General features: G+C 42.1%; 1 protein-coding gene across 1 annotated transcript; it reads right to left on the bottom strand.

Moving 5' to 3' along the window:
* Window positions 1–12039: 12039 nt before the first annotated feature.
* atp5f1d (ATP synthase F1 subunit delta) lies at window positions 12040–18178 on the bottom strand. The gene is made up of 5 exons (XM_030050209.1): window positions 17919–18178; window positions 16842–16995; window positions 15997–16085; window positions 12453–12582; window positions 12040–12173 (listed from the first exon to the last, which is right to left on the bottom strand). Exons 1-4 carry the CDS (start codon window positions 18033–18035, stop codon window positions 12460–12462), a joined length of 483 nt encoding a protein of 160 aa, XP_029906069.1. The 5' UTR covers window positions 18036–18178; the 3' UTR covers window positions 12040–12173; window positions 12453–12459.
* Between the last annotated feature and the right edge of the window lie 554 nt (window positions 18179–18732).

An 18732-nucleotide genomic window follows, 5' to 3' on the forward strand; every position in this document is an offset into this window, starting at 1 on the left:
AAATATCCTAATAAGAATAAGAGAAAATGTAGCCATTTCCTCATGTATTCTGATTCCTCGCTGCTTCATTATTCACCCCCACAAATTCAACGCAATCCCAGTTACAACTCATTTTGTTGGGATGTTTATTGCTTTCCTTCTTAGCGTGCAGATTTTCTGCAGAGTGGATTCTTCCAGGCTTGGTGGACAAAGTAACTGCATCTTCATTGCCCTTAATGAACAGCATCATACACTCTTGCCTTCCCCGTTCTTTGTTTGTAGGGAGAAAACAGCTGCTTCCAATTTCAGCTTGGTGTCCTATGTTAGATGAAACTTGAGAGAATATGAGTCCAGAATTGTGAACATAAATTTTGAATAATTGTGAATATGAAGCTGATTAGCCCATCGCATCCCTACCAATAGGCTAACAGGGCCTAAAGCTTCACACTAAATATTTCCGATCCTGCTGAGTTAAATTTGATTTAAAATAATAAAATTTTTTTAAAAAAGTGGAGCGATGTGTTTTTGATTTGTGATTGTCAAATCTTTTCATTTTGTTTAATAACTTAAAATAGGTTCTTTTAAAATGGATAAAATCTAATTTTGGAATGAAATATTTCACCCTTAAAATATATTTGCTCATATCGGACATAATCCAAATCATTTTCTTTAGATGGTACTTCTCAAGAGATAACATATTATGTTTGTTATAAATCTGTTGAGTCCTCACAGTGTCATGATGGGTTTCATTAGATCAGCTTTTTATTGTTTTAATGCTGCTTTTAACATGTGCCAATTTCCATTATGAGTAGATGAAATGGACAATGGTATTTCTATCTTGTTCTATTCTATTCTATTAAACTTGATGACCATATGTAGTGAAGAGGTGCCACTGCACTGGATTCCATTTATCTGACCTTTTCGGAGACGTTCAAAAAGCACACCGGGCTTCTATTTGGAGTCATGGAACAACCCAACCTTCCAAGCCTCCGAGTGTGGGATCAGTCAGTGGCTGCATTCAGAGGATGTCTGGCCATGGCTGAACACACGCTAAACACACAAACAGACACAGGACAGACACACATGCATTTCCAGTGTTCTACCAGACAGCAGAGACAAGTTATATGCGGCGGCCATGGGCTTGATGTTACGACACAGCAGTCAAAAGTAGTTGCAAGGGTTGAAAATGAAATGGAGCAAGGTCGAGCTTTGGACCGCTGCTGTGTTAATGACCCTGTGACTCAAACCTCTGCAATTCAATGTTTTCTGTGGACATTTGATTTCTGGTCACCATTATCATCATCCTGACTGTTTGCTGTGAGGCAGGAAAATCCAAGGTGGGCTGACCCTGGCAGTCTGGGAGGGAGAGAAGCAGGGTTAAGAGTTGCGATAGTCAGAGGAATCCAGGCTGGAGGTCAGTGCGAACCCTCATGGACATTCCCTCATTACACAGTGTTAGACAAAGTGTCAGTATTCTGAAGGATGAGGCAAAGTATGCAGCATATTGTCCATATATAGTCATGATTTGTCTACCTATGGCTCGCCAACCACCTCTGGCTCTTTGCCAGAAGTCATGTGGCTTTCAACAGAAACCTTGTTTCAAAAAGAGCACCGATTGAAATAGCAAAATTCAAAATTACAACTAAAGGTCTCTGTTTCTTTCTTTCTTTCTCTCTCTCTCCCTCTCTCCCTCTCTCTGACACACACACACTATAAAGACCTGCAAAGATTAGGCAAATAGTCTAGACAGTGAATGACATGAGGGAGTGGCATAGCAACCCGGTTGTATGGGAAGAGCGAGAGAGGGAAAGAGCAACGGTGGTCGAGTGAGCAAGACAGTGCATGAAGTGAGGGACCAGCGTATAGTGACTCTGTAGAGACAAAATACACCAGCAGGTAGAGATGTGCGATGTCCAATAATATCTTAATTGCTGTTTTAACGATGTGCAAAATGAGAAACTCGAGTACGGTATTCATTTTGCAAAAAGTCACACACACACATTCAGATGTTGCTCAAAAGACGCCAATCTGGAGACTATTTTGGAAAGCGGTTGCCGTTAAAGACTAACATGCTTCATTGTCTGTGAATTAACCTCTGCACAGAATATGAAAAATATGAAAAGCTTGGGGAGTCAGAGGTCGACCACGACTTACCAGCTGAGGTACCAGCAAAACAAAAACACACTCAGCAAAGTTTGGCAGAGTCATTCTGCAAAAGAGTGCCTTACGACAAAAAGGTCTACAGATGGCAATTAATAACAAACGCTGTCACCAATTACATTGCAGAGGATATGGTGCCAATTCAAGTGGCCGAGAGAGATGGTTTCAAACAACTTTGGTTACTCTGGACACTCAAGGAGTATCCCAAAAAAAAAAAAAAAAAGGATGCACTGTATTAAAATGCCTCCTTATCCACACAGCTACAACCCCAGAGGATTCAAACTGATATACTGCCGGCTGTGTATTCAAAAGTCTCATCCAAAACACTGGAGTAGTGTAGACGTTAGGTGCAAATGCAGCAAAAGTTAATTTTAAAACAAAGACGTGGATGTGTGGATGTAGAGTGAAGCAGTGTGAACTTCTGTTGCGTGTCCAGACTACTTCGCGAGACAAATAGAGATCAAGGCCTGTCATAGATATTTGTACCATTTCCCTTTTCCTTTTTTACTTTGGTGATACATAATTTCCTGTTTAAACACACATTACTGTTGATTTGTCAACGGAGCTATCTGGGAGTCTTTTAAAGTGAAAAGAGCAATTCAATGTTATGGCATGATCTAAAAAGAGAAAAAGAGCCATTACAAAAACATGCAGTTAAAAAAAAATCAGTGTTACGTGCCTAACATGCGATTAACATGTTTATGCTGACAGCCTTACAAAACTATAATACAAACTGGATTTTTCTGCATTTTGGAGGCACAGGAAATGATTTCTTTCCATAACAGACACATGATGGGATAGAACGCTGCTGTCATGCTTCTGCATTTTTGGCCTTTTTTGTTGAACTCTTGAATGATATTTTTATGCTTGGTCCTTATTTGCTGCCAAGTTCGTTTGACGCTGCTGGAACCGCATCTGACACAACACCAGCTAAAAATCAATCTATCATACATAGGCCTAATATTATATCAATTACATTTATTTCACTTGATAATGAGAAAAACTACAATGATTTGCACGTATCCTTTGTTATAGGATAGTGTGAGTCTTAAATGCAATTCTTCAGTGTAATGTTTAATAGAGACAAACTGGAAGATAATTTACACATTTACGCAATCCGCAATTTTCTGCCAACATTCTTCTCTGGCCTTATTTGTGGCCACCGTAATAATTTTTTGTACTCCTCATAGCACTCCATAATGACAATTTGTTCCTCCTGAGTGAAGCAGGCAGCATGCGATTGGCCCATTTTGTGCACCAAATGCCCCTTTTAATGTCAAGAGATGTCACAGAGTTCACAAAGCCAGTCGATAACCACCGTCGTGGTACTAGTTACCTCTGCATGGGGTTTAGGTTTTGTCGAGCCAGCTCACACAAAGAAATCCCGGCTCTGTTGGACTTGCTTTGTAGTACAGCCCTCCGTCCTTTGTCAGGCCATCAGTGCTCCCTGTTCCTGGTGTCTCTGCTCTTGATGTTCCCAGTGTTTGCCTCCGCCTGCCTCGCCCTGACTTCTGTATCCTACCTGCCCTCAGTCTCTGTTAAATTGTTCCACACCTCAAGCCTGTTTGCCTGCCTCGGCCCTCCTGCCCTGCTACATGTGACAGCCGCTCTTGTGTTCTTCCATAAAAACATAAAAAGCCCTGCAGACTTGAGGATTTTATTTTTACACATACACATGGATGTGTTCCACGTGGAATACACTGTTTGTGGAATGCCGTTTGCCCATTATTAGCCTTTTCGTTCGCCCTCACCCGCCCTGAAGGTGCTGTTGAGGGGCACTAATGTGAGACAGTAGCGCTGGAATCCAGGCCCTGTCAGAGCTGGTCCAAGCGTGTTAAGGGAGTTATGCCTGCCTGCCTGCCTGCCTTGGGTGTCCTAGGTGGAAATTAGCTAGATGGCATATTTTCCAAGTGCTTCAGCGGAGAGGCATGTGACGAGGAAACCACGATGAGTACTCTGCCACTCTGGGGAGGGAAGAGAGTGTCAACCAGCGCTGAGGGAATAGTGAAGGTTACAGGAGAGCGCTGGTGTCATTTAAAGTCACAGCCCACGTACTCCTGTCTACATTTTATAATAATGATCTATTGTCTGTCACTTATAAGCATTAGTTAATAATGAACCAACTCTTTATATATACATTTATAAATGATTGATTAATAATTTGTTGATAGGGTTAGGTTTATAAATACAGCTTGCAAAGGTCAAAAGCTCCAATTAATATTATTCACAATGCTCATCCACAAATTGTTTGTAAACGTTTTATTTATATAATAATGAATTGCCTATTAAAAATTTCGAAATGATTACACTGAAAATGTATAAATGATTAATTAATGTCTCAACAAATTATTTATTTACCATTTATAAATATACATAAATGATTTGTTAGTCATTTATATTCATCATTAATTAATGCTTATAAATGACTTACAAGCATAAAGTGTTACATCTACATTGAGTTTGTGTTTCCCCCAGTCACTTTGCACTGCATGCTGTATGTACATTTGATTAATAAACACTGTTTTTAAAATATAAAATGGATGATGTCCAGCCTAGTTTGAAATGAACTATGATCCCCACTGTTCCAACAAAAATACTGCAAGTAAAAACAACATGGATGTGATGATAATATTTGTAAGGCAGCATATTTTTGAGGGATGATTTCCTGGGAGAGGCTGCCGTTTTTCCCTGTGGGTGTCAGGTGAATGTTATGTCATCATTGTGATTCAAGACATCTAGTGGCAGTTGGAAGGTATAATGTAACACACACCCCTCTTGCACAATCAATTACGGATAACACAGAGAAAATAACCAAAATGATTTTAGGCTTCATGTTTACTGCGATGGGTTAATCTTGCTCGGGAAATTGTCATGTCTGTGGAAAAATCTTTTTTTACATCGTAAATATGAATGGCAGTGAATGACTCTTAAAAAGAGGAAAATGAGTCTTTCTTCAACACTGATGGTGTGTAGATAGGACCTTGAGTAATGTAGAGGAAGAGGAACATCCTTAAAAAGAAGGAACAAGATTATTAAAAAAAAAAAAAAAAACTGACATTATCTTTTCATACTGACATAGCTGGTTTGTGACTTGCACAACAAAGTTCCCTCATTTACTGTAAATGCAGCACTGAAAAATGTCATCAGTTTGCGGTGGCTTATGCTAATTTCATGTTTTGGTGGATGTGCTACGTCATCGTTGTGATTCAAGAAATTCTGTGGCAGTTGGAAAGTTTCAAAACAGCGCAGGTGGCAGAGCAGATACGATGACATGAATGTTTCAACACAGCACAAGAGGAAGGAAAGACTGCCTTGAGGTATTCCTCTGGTGTCACTTACACTCTGCCTCCATTCCCGTTTTGGCATGTTGTGGGTATGTGTGTGTATACATACACAGGCTTTACAACGGGCTCTCATCACGACTAACCCAGCAATTAAAAGGGCAAGAAGTAACTGACTGCACCAGCTTGTGTGTGTGTGTGTGTGCATGTATGTATTTATGTGCATGCTCTTGTCTGTTCATGATGTGTGTGTGTGTGTGTGTGTGTATCATGTGTGCTTAAGCAGTTCCAGCTGATGTTGTGGAAACTCAGGGCTGAGCAGCTTATTCTGGATAAAAGAAGGCCTAGAGGAAAATGTGTGTGAGGGACTGCACTGAGACCCAGGAGGCAGGAAAACACACCCTCCGCCTGACAGACAGATCACATGCGACCGGGTGATGTGAAGCGAGGAGGAGAGGGGAATGAACGCGAGATCTCCGGGACAGGAAAGTTCTGATCATCTGATAGATGACTAACCCGCAAAAGGACAGAGGAGCAATCAGACGTCATCTTCCAAAGGGCATCAGCGCTTGGCCCCTTGTTTGGGAAGAGTCGAGTGTGAGCCCACGCCAGGATTAGCGGCATTCTGCTGGTACTGCTGTTAGTTTGGTTCACAGCTGTCAGGTCAGGTTGCTCCCCCACACCCCTTTGCACATGAGCCCCCTTACACACACACACACACACACACACACATACAGAGGAGCTGTGGAGGAAACCATGACGGCGCTGTGGCTCTGTGGGATAAAGCTAACACGCACTGTGACACAGGTGCTAAGTGTACGTCCTGTTTGCGATGGCCATCAGTCACAGTGCGACGAGAGGGCCACTGGATCGCATGGAGCCAAATATGAAACTGTTTGCTCATGTTTACGATAGCAGTATTCCCAGTGCGCATACTCCCGGTTTAGCAACACTTGTGCTATTTTCTGTGTCGCCAGTAATTTAGATGACGGCCTCCATGGTGGGAAAAGTATGAGAAATATAAAGCTAGATAGAAGGGAGCCTCTTCATTAGTCTCATGACTAAACATAGATGCATGCGTACTGTCAGTGGGGGCATGAAAGGGCAAGCTGCCTGCCTCTCATCACAGTTCCACGAACGGCAAGGCCGTAAGTGAGTGTGTGTGTGTGTGTGTGTGTGTGTGTGTGTGTGTGTGGCCTGACCTTGTCTTACCCCACCACAAGGCTCCTTCTGAGATATCTATTTTCCATCCTTGCCCACCGAAAAAAAAAAAAAAAAAATTACAAAATATTCACACACACACGCCCACACATACACACACACACACACACACACCTGCACACACAATGCACAAAGGTTCAGTCCCACCCTGACGGTGCACTCCTCTCACCCCTCTAGTATGTGACATGTCTCGCAAGAATGCCAAACAGCCACGAAGCCCATTGTCAGCAGCTTGAGGAAAAGACAGGGATATTTTACACATCTGTCCCAGCCAAGCTCAGCCTAATGTCACGCTTACATTCTCTCACACAAACATGCACCCACACACTGAACTCTCCCTCCACCCCCTCCACACACACACACACACATACGCACACATACACACCTTTCACCCATTTACTTTACGCAATATTGCTTAAAGGGAACACGGCTGTGCTATTGTACAGGCATTGTATTCTTTTTACAGCTATTAATTCTCTTATTGCTGTAAATATGGGCATAATTCTATTCACACCTGTAGAAAGAGCTTTGAAATGACAAAAAAAAAAAAAAAAAAAAAAAGAATAGGAAAGCGTGGATATATCTGTGTTGCTATGTGTAATTGAATGAAGATCATCAAAGGAGTGGAGAATATAATCAGGATATGGAATAATTCCAGGCTCAATTTATGCAAATGTGCAGTTTGTTTTCAGTGCTTATGTAAATGTGCCCCACCTGGGCTCCTTCTAGGAAGTGGTTGAACAGCTTTGAACGGAACAGAACAAAGAGACCTGTGTCTCTTTACGGTAAGGCTGGGCTGGCCCGAGTTCACAAGACAACATGTCACAAACAACAACAGCTTCATCTTTTACCGCCGCACATTCTTTGCCTCAATGTCTGTGCATTCAAAAATGTTAGCACTTCCACTTTTTTGGTGTAGGGATGGTGGAGGAAGTTTATGTACTATGGCCACACCATCCATATGCCCATGGTAATGAGACTTACAGGTAAGTATAGTGTATTATACCCTTGACTTCATGCATATTTCTGTGTAAATGTGCACCGATACACACAAACCACAAGGGCAGAGAAGCACTCTTTCCCTCTGACACAAAAACACTCAGTGGAATGATTACGTGCCTTGCCACTCGGGGGCCATTTGCTGTTACCACGAAGCTGATTATCTCACCCCTACAGGAGGCTGCGCTTGAAGCTTCGCGATTTTCTCCGAAATGCCCACACAGCTATTTGTAGCAGCCTTACCTTGCTGGCATAGGCTGCAATGTGTTTGTGTGTTTATACATGCAGTATGTTTGTGTCTAGGAGAGTGTACCTCAGTGTGTGTGTGTGTGTTTGTGCTTTGTATGAAGTGTGCATTCGGTGGGTGGGTGGGTGTTTGTGTGGAATGGAAGGCTGTAAGAATGGAGGGATGGATGACACAAACAGGGCAGAGTGGTAGGAGGCTGGTGTCAGGGCCCTACTCCCACTACCAGGCTGGATGCAGTATCTGACAGCTGACTGAGAGTCTGCAGGCCCCCTCTTTACACAGTCCCACCAAAAGGTCAGCACTTCAATCAGCTCTGCTTTCTGGATGCCTAGCTCTTTCTCTCTTACCGCAGCAGAGCGTCAATTCTCCCCCTTGATGCACACTTAGCTATGCTTGACCGGACCTCGAAAGTAGAAAACGCTGTCTTCGCACATACGAAAACAGCCCAAAAACACTGCAACTTTGATGACGCAGTGTGTGTTGTGTGTGTGTGTGTGTGTGTGTGTGTGTGTGTGTGTACAGTATACTCAAGTTCAGTATTGCAACGCTACTTCCTGGGTGATTATGCACGCTGGATGATATGTGTAATTTTGGTGCACTTTGCTGTGTGGAAAATTGCCATCCTCTAAGTCACATTCGGTTCATCTCATGAACCTTTTAAATTTTCCGGACCTTTAATTTTGTCTCTCAGGTCTCTAATTTACCTTCACACACCAGACACTCTCAATATTCTGAACCACCTGCCACAGGCAAAACACTTTCTCTCCTCAGCTACTCAAAAATAGCACTTGAAATACATTATTATGCATCATTTGACTGGGAGGTTACCTTCCCAGCTTGTAAACATTATCTGATTACATTCAGTTATTTCTGGATTGTTTTGCCAAAATATGCAGGATACATCTTGTGGTTAATTGTTAGAGACATTATATTTTGAATACAATTATCATAGCAATGATTACATGTAGTTTTAAGTTGTTTCATGATGTACGTGATCATTTCTGTCTATGAGCAAAATGTCCTACTTCTAGTTTCCTAGTAGTCAACTATGTAATCTCAGTTGTTTTAAATTCGGAGGTATGTGTAACCTGATTTTTAGCCACTGTCACCTTTTTTAAATCAGATCACTCTCCCATGACGTGTCACCTGTCACTCCCCCGTTCTAGATTCATAACTCCCTCGTTATTTGCCTATAACACTTTTTTTGTTTTTTTTCCATAATCGTGCCTGCAAAATTAACATGTTTCGCTTGCTTTGAACGGCTTGAATTATCATTAACATGAGGAGTGAAGTGTCAATGGGGTGTGAAGTGTGTCCTATGATTTCATGGTCTGGAAGCAGAGGCTAAAAAGTGCATTGATGTAAAAGAGATGAAGTGGTTTTGTGATCCACTGAGAGCCACTTGTCAGTGTTTTAAGTCTGATGAGGTGAGGTGAGGAATCACTCGGCACAGTAATAGCTCACCATCCGTGCACCTGCATCGAAGGCACTGACAGCTGCGGGCTCATTCAGCTTACAGAAACATATCCTGTTGGTTTACTGAAGCTTCTTGTGTCAAGTTTGAGTCTTCGCCAGTACATAAAGATCGTGTGTCCCCTTTCCCCTGCTAACCCAGGCTATCCCGCTATCCCCCGGTGACCCTCTCAGCACGGCCAAATTTAGTTTTCACTTCTATTTTTTTCCTCACAGCACCACTAGCCCTTATATATTAAGACTGAAAAAAAAGAGTTGAAATGTCTCAATAGGATACACTCGCCTCCAATTTAAAAAGCATATCCTACTAACACTGTTGAATCAGGGTAATTTAGCTCCTAATCACCATAAATATGATGATTCACGTGGGCTGGTCCAGTCGGAGGCCTTCGCTCAGTATTCCTCTCATGACAGACTCAACAAATATAGCCCAGTGAGCACTCACAAAGCTGGGAGCTGCTTTGTGGAAGAGTACCACTCAAAGATGGCACCGTGAACTGTCATGGTGTGTATCATGTGTTACGCTCTCTTAGGTACAGACTGTACAATCTTTTAATTACACAGCCACCCACTGTAGATGGATGGTGACTTATATCTTGGACCTCATCAGTCTTAAAATATAATGAGTGGCTCTTGAGTAAGGGCTCTTACTGGATACTCATCGTCCCCTTTCAGTGTACGGCACTTCAACACCCAGGTCAGACTGTTCGTTTAGGAGGCGTACTCTATGCTTCATCATGTGGTTTAGGTTTCTTGACATTGCAGAGCTTAACGCTTATTTCATTGATGGTAATTTCTTGCAGGCAAAATTCAGTCCAAAACAGGCAGGGTGTGAGTACATTTTTTAAAGTCAACATCAATTTCTGTCACTGACAAATACACAACACCAGCTGCGGTCCACCAGTCTTCAGCTGGACGCACTACACAGGATATAGATACAATAAGTCTGTCTATTTAAGCATCCTCTTTTCCAAAAAAACATGGAGCGGCCTGCGATGGGAGCTCTGCCTGCTTTAGCCGCGACTGACTATAAAATAGGGGGGGAACAGGGTGAGCACATGGAAAGCACATGGCAATTTTCAGCTTTTGCCTTTCAATGAAGAGGGGTGTTAAAGCCAGGAGGAGAGGGAGTGGAACAGAGCTCGGTTTCAACATCCCCAATCATAAATCTGGATTAAAGAAGAAGTGGTGGTTTTGACAAGACTGTTTCATCTCGCCTGTCTGGTGCGTTACTAACTCATGGGCCCCGAGGCTGACTGATGAGTGAGTAAGTGTATTGTGTGAATGTGTGTGTGTGTGTGTGTGTGCAGCTGGAAGAAGGGGGTAGAGATGAAAGAGGCAGACAGATAGGAAAGCGGTGCAGAGAGCAGAATGTGTGCGAGGACTTCAGAACTTTTTTTTATTAATGGAAACTAAATCGCAATACCAATCCACACTGGTATGAACATCCCTCTTTATCACTGGAAACAGATATTTCAAACTTATTGGACAGTTTATGAATCACATCTGTGTTCTCAATTATCTGTGCTGCCTACTGAAATGTCATTTTCCTTCTCAGTCATGCAAAACAATGTCATTAGCTTTCTTGTATTTAAAAATGTCTTCGAGGTGTTAAGCTCGGTTGACATTTTAGGTCATGAGTTTTATCTTACATGACTGACCGCAACACTGAAATGCTTTTTAGATTTAGGCCATTTGTGATTCAGACACAAAGTCTGACAAGTAGCTAAGAGCTGCTGGCAAAGCTGTAATACCAATGAGGTGAGAAGCCGGACTCTGGCATGTAATAGGCATCTGATAGCGCTTCAAAAACAATTAGGTAGCACTTTCATCATGGACATTAACATGGTTATGACAGTGTTTATGTTTAAACACTAGTCAAAAGGGTGTCCTTCCAGTGCATGCGCCCTTTCTCACACGTCCACACAAGGCTGTTAAAGGCTCTGGAGAGTTTTGACATTCAAAATAAACCGGTTGTGGTTTCAGCTCTGAAAGCCGAGTCGGCACGTGGATGATGTCAACGCCTCCTGGAGTAGGTCTCAGCTAAAACTTGTGGTTATGAAACAAGAGAAAAGGCCCAGTTTTCCACAGGATGGGCAGTGAGGGATGACTTTTCCTGGCATTGGCACAAAGGCCTGAGGTCACCACTCATAACAAACACACACACTGCCTTCACATTTTAGAGCACACCGAGGCAGTGACTGAGGGTTTCAAACAGCTCAACAGGCAACCCCATACCCACATCTGTATCAGGAAAAGTGACTAATGCATAACCTCTGGTCAGCTGTGGTGGTTAACATACTTAAGAGAGAGGACGTTTTTTTTTTTTTTTTTTTGAGCTTATATGAAGTGAAATCACATCCAGCAGTGGTTATATAACAAATACAATTATGCCAGTTCCATCCCTGAAATAGTGGTTTGATGAGTTGCCATCCAAAAAAAAAAAAAAAAAGAAAAAAAGAAATGTTTTATTAAAAAAGCTCCACAACAATATTTAGCAGAGGCCTCTGCTGCCATCAAGTGGCAGAAAGGAGGATTACTGCAGAGCATGCAAATTGGTCTTGTGCAATCTCTTCACAGTTGGGTGGGCTTTTTCCACACAATATGGGCTCAATAACATCTAATTGATTACAGAAAACAGGCAGGATGAAGAAAAAACAACAGCAAACAAAAGACGAGCTAATTCCAAATAAATTTATTTGTAGTTTCATCCACTGTACAAAGCAAGCGTGAAATCTTGCGGTTACTGACGTGACTGAGCTGGGACAGACAGATGGACCGTTCAATTTCTTTCAACCAACATAAAGGGTTACCTAGAGAGGGAAAACAAAAAAAAGACATGATTTGTATACACATATGGTATGAAACTGCATTAGTGTATGATGACAAATTTCCACTTTGAATGGCATGTCAAATTTGATGGTAGTGTACAGTTGCACACAAGCTGTTATTGCCTCACAAAAGGGAAGTAAAAGCGTGCATTATTAATCAGTGAAATCATAAAGGTAAATAACATGTGACTGTAAAAGGAGAAGCATGGATCCGTCCACATCCAACAATCATAAAGTGCTATAGCAGCTGAGGTATCGTACCACAGGTCTACTCCAGAGCCTTGACGATGGCCTCGTTTGCCTCTATGCTGATTTGAACCTCCGCCCTCAATGCCTCGTCAGATGTACCGGCCAAGTCAGACTGGGCCTTCTCCAGGTTGGCCCTGGCAGCCTGAAGACAGACAGAGGAAGAGAATGACATCAATGATACAGCCCACATTGCAGATTTACTAACAGGGAGGATGCTTTTATTTTTGGAAAACAACTGTTATTTATTGATATAGTTTGGCTGTGTCTTCCTGAGTCATTTTATTTAACAGCCAACAAGCCATGAGGCTGAGGCTATGAGCAGAATATGATTTGGTGAAATTGTAGGTCAACTCTGCCCTTGTTAATTTAAAAATAGAAGCTTCTAACCGGGCAGAAAACAGAGTCGGCTAATCATCCTGTTATCCTGAAAACCTTGGTGCCATCCATTGTCCAACAGTAATTGTGAATTAAAAGTATTGAGACAGGAAAACAGTCTGCAAAACATGACATCCCATCATCCTGCAACCTTTCTGAGGTTTGCTGGGATGTACAAATCAGTGCAGCGAGGTTGTCGAATGGTGCAGAGAAAGACAAGCACTGAAAATCCCCACTGTCTCTTTGCTCTGAAAGCTCCATTTGTCACAGTAGCGATTAGAAACGAGAAATGCCAAACATAGCTGGAAGTTAAAGGTCTCCCAGTGGGGATTTGACACATCTGCTATAACTCAACAGTGACTGACCTTTCCCTCCTTATTAACAGTGTGGGCCCATGTGCATTGTTACTGCAGAGTGGAAGAAGACAAGGAATAATAACTCATTTACCGCTAAGAAGTCAACTTGACAGTGACACTGGCACTGCCCAAGGTCAAAAAGAACGACACCTCCATGGTGAGTGTATAATAACACAGCCTAGTATTAACAAGATTGACATTTAAACAAGGACTTGGCACTGAAATCCAACTAGTTGACCGATCGCATGGATCATCACTAACTGGGAGGTTACCATCAACACAGCAAATAAAAAATAAAAAAAATTAAATAATCCAATCCTGGGTCAGATAAGTGTTTCTTACTGTCAAAGACCATCTGCTTGAAGGATCTGTAATTACAAAAGCCTTAACAAACTGGGTATGGACAGCCATTACAACAGATCTCATTACAATATAAAAGATCCACATTGAAGTGTCCAGCTCCAACCAACTGACATTCTGCAGAGATAATTTGTCAACACTTTTGAGTCATCCCTGCTGGATGTTAGAGTGAAACTACAAGACGGTGGCACCAGTGATTTCACATGCTCCAAATGTGAAAGAAGTGTGGCAAAGCAGATGTCCTGTGCTCATTTCAGAAGCAACAACAAAAAGACATTACGATCTGACCATATGTGGAAGTGCGAGAACAACTGACCTGAGGACACTCAGAATGGACTGGTGAGAATTTCAATTTTGCCTCTTGTAGCAACACTAATTATGACTGTTCTTCCAAGGTAACCTTTTTTTAGGTTTGTTGAACAATTATGTTTCACACTTTTGGTGGACAGACACTTCAGGCATTTCGATGTTTCATAGCAAGGCAAATAAAGTAGTGACATCAAACCAAGAAGCTGTCAACTTCATATCTACCTACCTATCTATCTGTGTGTGTATGTATGTATAGAGCAAACAGCAACTTTATATACATTTTTTTTAATCAATAGTCTTGATCCATGAAGGAGAAATTCATCTTTTTGCTTAGGGAGGTCAGGTTTCAGCGTCCTGCTCAAGGACACCTCAGCAGGGCAGATGCTTCCTGCAGGGTATCTGCAGGTTTCAAAAGCAAAAATTTGAAGACTTCATTTTTGCTACATGGAACGGAACTGAAGGACAATTTCAAATCTAAAACAAAGAAACAAAACTGCTAAAGCCAGTCTATTTACAGCATTTTAAATTCTGAAACCATGAATGGGCAGTATAAACTGGAGATTAATTGTTAAGGAACATGAATTCCAATTCCTTTTAGTGAAGCAGATAAGAAAAGATGCAGCATGCTGAAGCAAGACCTTCAAAGGATGATTTATTTTAAGACTTTGAAGACAAAAAAGTACCTGCACACTGAATTACTGGTTTCTTACTTAACAGCAAAATTCTCAACCAGGGTGGGTCTTCCTCAGGCAAAATTATTTTAATACTTTCCCAGACTTGAAGGACCTGCAGATGCTCTTTTGAAGTTTTGAACCTAAGCCCTCCATGCGAAACACAGGTTTCCTACTGAATACACAACAGATGGTAAATCCTGGCATTTATTGATCTCTCATTAAAAATATGTCAAAATTACCATTGGACTTATTAAAATGCAGACCCCAATGCCTCTGTTAAAACAGCTATAGTATCAATATATACACATGTGATAATACATGATCATTCAGTTTTCAAGATGCAGATGAAGAGTGGAAAAAGTCAAACTACAGAAAGGGTCTACTTCTAATCATCTTACCCTAAGCTCTAGGGTGATGCATAAAAAAATAAAACCATGAGGTAAAGATGAGCCAAGAAACATATTTTCACTTTTGAATATCTATGTAATTTTTTTAAGGGTGCCACTTTGTTCTGATACAACATGTGCTCTTCAGAAAACAAAAACAAAGTGAAAAGCATAAAAAGACATTGATAATGCCAGTTAAAAAATGAAAGGAAAAAAACAGAAAAGGGACTGTCTAGTATGTTAGAAAAACACTTAGGTAGAGTGTGGATACCCGATGAGTCAGTCCAGGTTTGTACAAATATTTAGAAATTATATTCAGGTCCGGGTCATGTTCGGTCACGTTGGTGTTATTTCATTGAAAAATGATGGGCCTACTCTCTGTTCTGGGCAACTTCTTATGTAGTGCTGGAGTTTATGTGGTGATGCTGAAGGCAACACACAGGCTATTTCGGCAGAAAATGTGACCTAATGATGCAGGACAAGACAAGTCTCAGGCTCGGGTCGGGCTCGGTTACTATGTTCTCTGGCTCGGGGCAGGTTCAGACAAAAATATGTGGCCCGACCTGCAGTCAACTGGAGACTATCCTTATCTTATTAGTTGTTCTGTTGCCATTTTTATATTTAATTGGAAGCCCAATATCCGGCCCTACAGCAGACTGACAGAGCACCCACCTCAATGTCATTTCATCTCAGTCAGACTTGATGCCTACCTAAGTGTTCAGCTGGGCTCGGCACAGTTGTGATGATGCCAGGTAACCTTGTATTCATTAATGTGTAAACAATGCACAAAGCAACAGATCATTCCTAATGCCATTACATGCAGTAGATATTAGACTGCAGCTGAAATAATAATTTTTTTTAGCTCCACACTGCACATCAGCAGATTCTCACTGAATTTCGTATCACAAACTTTTGTTACATCCTTAGTAGTTTTAAAGCACTAAGATATGGCCTTTGTCTGTATCTGTACATGCTAGGTGGTTAAATGTAGACTACACCTGAAGCACAGCAACTCAGTATTGCAGATACAGCTCTTGTACATTTGTGTGTGTATACAGGAGCGAGGCAGAGACCAAGTCGAGAGGGGGGTACTCACTGCAACGTCCAGCTGGTCCAGGGGGACGGCCTCCTCAGCCAGCAGCTGCACTGAAGAATCAGCATTGACTGTCACGGAGCCACTGCTCACTGTGAACACACACAACCAGTAACTACATATGTCAACACAGCACTTCAACCGCAATACTCTGTTTTTCATAGTGAGGACATAAACACACTCATTGTGAACATTACTTTAGCTTCCTGACATGGCTGACCCCTGCTGTTTGGTTCACGTTAAATGTGAACCAAGGAGTCCGTTCACATCTATTTCATCTATTCAACCTTGGATATCAAGGTTGCATTCTTGCAAGTGACAGGCAAGACAGTCAAGATGGTTGGTCATCTAATGCAACGGTGACCTGCAGTAGTCGGATGTGTTAACTTGTGTATTTTAACTGCAGCAAGAAAGCCCATTTATTCAAGCCAAAGTCTGGTGTAATACAGAAGGTTGAGCAGACCTTTTTTCTGGAGATAAGAATAATGAAGATTCTCTGGCTTGTGAAACTCAATTAATCACCGACGCCAAGCCTTCAAATAAACCAATTATATCGTACTCAGGCTAAATATTTCCATGTGAAGATTTAAAATGACACTAAGGTCACTTGTAAGTGCAGATATTGACATCTGAATGCTTTGCACCAAGAGACAAAAGGGGAAATAAGTGATAAATTAGACTAGGAAGGTGTCATCTATACATAGTCTATTTTGAAATACATAATGATGTAACAGTTGTTTCTTCATTAGATGCAAGACTCACTACCATCACAGAGTATACCATTGCATTTCATCAATCATTTGAACACTAAGATGTATGTATTCTGCTTTGGTAACACACATCCTTACCAAAGTATTTGGTGGAGGACCCGTCATCACTGAAGACTGTGACAACCCCGGGCCTGAGCACCTGCAGGGTGGGCACGTGGGCAGGGAGGATACCGAACGCACCGGTGAGTGTGGGCACATCTACCTGTTTGACACTGGCCTCCTGGTAGAAGACCTGAGGGAGTGGAGAGGGTCAAAGCCAGAGACATGAACATACATGCAATTAATTAGAGAACAAAAGCCTGATCTCTGCACTACTTCAACATAACAAATGACTGAAATTGTTGTTGATGAGTTAAGCAGCCTCCTGGAAGTATCATCTCAGGCCATCACTTGTAATGAATGGAAATAAGGCCAGTTAACAAATTATGACATTTTCTATAGAATATCTGCCTTTTGTTTCATGAACGATATTATTGATGTCTGTGTTTCAAGACAACCTTGGTTCTGCAGCCAGTGTCCGGTGGAGGCAGATGAGGAACAGTGATTCAAAGACGACACTGCAAACCAGCGGGGCGCAGAACTAACACTAAACCAAGTTTCATCAATAAGAGGTACACCCCGACATTGATGTCAAGGTTAGAGTCCAGGACTAAACCAACCAAAGCCATACATGGCGGCCTATGGCAGAGTTTAATTCACGCAACATGGTGAAGAAAATCGCGCTACTTACCTCCAAATGCACGCAGGTACAATAATTTGTTTTAGCTAACACTACACAAGAAAAACAACTAAACGGTGGTGCACAAACCATTACCATTTGGTGACTGCTGCTCCAAGATTCACTGTATTTATCTTAGCTCAGTGAATGACAGCTAGCTAGCGTCACTTGACATTTAGCGTTAGCCAGCTAAGCTAACCCGCTAAAGCTAACCCTGGACGTCTCTGCAGTTTGACGTTCACTGCAAAAAGGCGCAACAGCGGAAAAAAATGCATTCGTACAAAAATGCAAAATGACCTACAAAATGAGATATCTGCACGCTCTACGCTGTTTAGACGACAGAATATAGCCAGCTATGAGTAGCGTTAAAGGAGACCACCAGGGTTAGTGTGAGCTAGCTAGGCCCGAGAAGCCTCGCTAGTCGCCGGCCGTCCTACCTGTGTTGGGGAGGCGAAAGTGAAGGACATCTGGGGGGCGGAGGAGGCGGCCTCGGCGTAGCACCGAGCCTGCCTCAGCACGGGGAGGGAGCGACGGAGAAACCTTGCTGCCATCATCTTGAAGAAACAGACTTTATTCGGCCTAAAAATGAATGACAGAGATCCCCAAGCCCTTGCGTGAAGTCAACCAGTGTGCGCTTGGTAGGACAAGGACGTTGGTAACCTGCCCATAAGGCTTTACGGCGGTGCAAAGGATCATGGGTAGTGTAGTCTTTCAACGGAGAAGCGCAAACTGGATGGCCACTGGAAATTGGTTCATTATAAGCAGACAGTTTATGAGGTGTGTATTAGGCTATCGCCGTTGACCAGTAATAGTATTCAATATTGGCCTACGGACTATGTTTGACAAATAAAAAGTCATACCAATGGATTAGGAAACAGCTTTGTAACAGGAGTATTTGAGTAATGCATAGGCTATGACAGTTGCTGAATTTTTTAGTTATACATTTTTGCTTCTTTATGTAAATACAGGGAAGATAATGGTATTTTTTTCTGTTTTCTCCAATGCCATATTCACTTAGCATTCACTGCCAGTGGAGGGCGCCATAAGCATTAGCTATGAAGCAACACCACAATTGAACCAACATCTTTTCTTTCTTGTGTGCGTGTAAGGGCCCCCCTTCCCAACACACACTCACACACACACACACACACACACACACCACACACACACACACACACACACACACAGAGAGAGAGAGAGAGAGAGAGAGAGAGAGAGAGAGAGAGAGAGAGAGAGAGAGAGAGAGAGACG

Source organism: Myripristis murdjan, chromosome 4, assembly GCF_902150065.1.
Source record: "Myripristis murdjan chromosome 4, fMyrMur1.1, whole genome shotgun sequence".
Taxonomy (NCBI): Eukaryota; Metazoa; Chordata; class Actinopteri; order Holocentriformes; family Holocentridae; genus Myripristis; species Myripristis murdjan.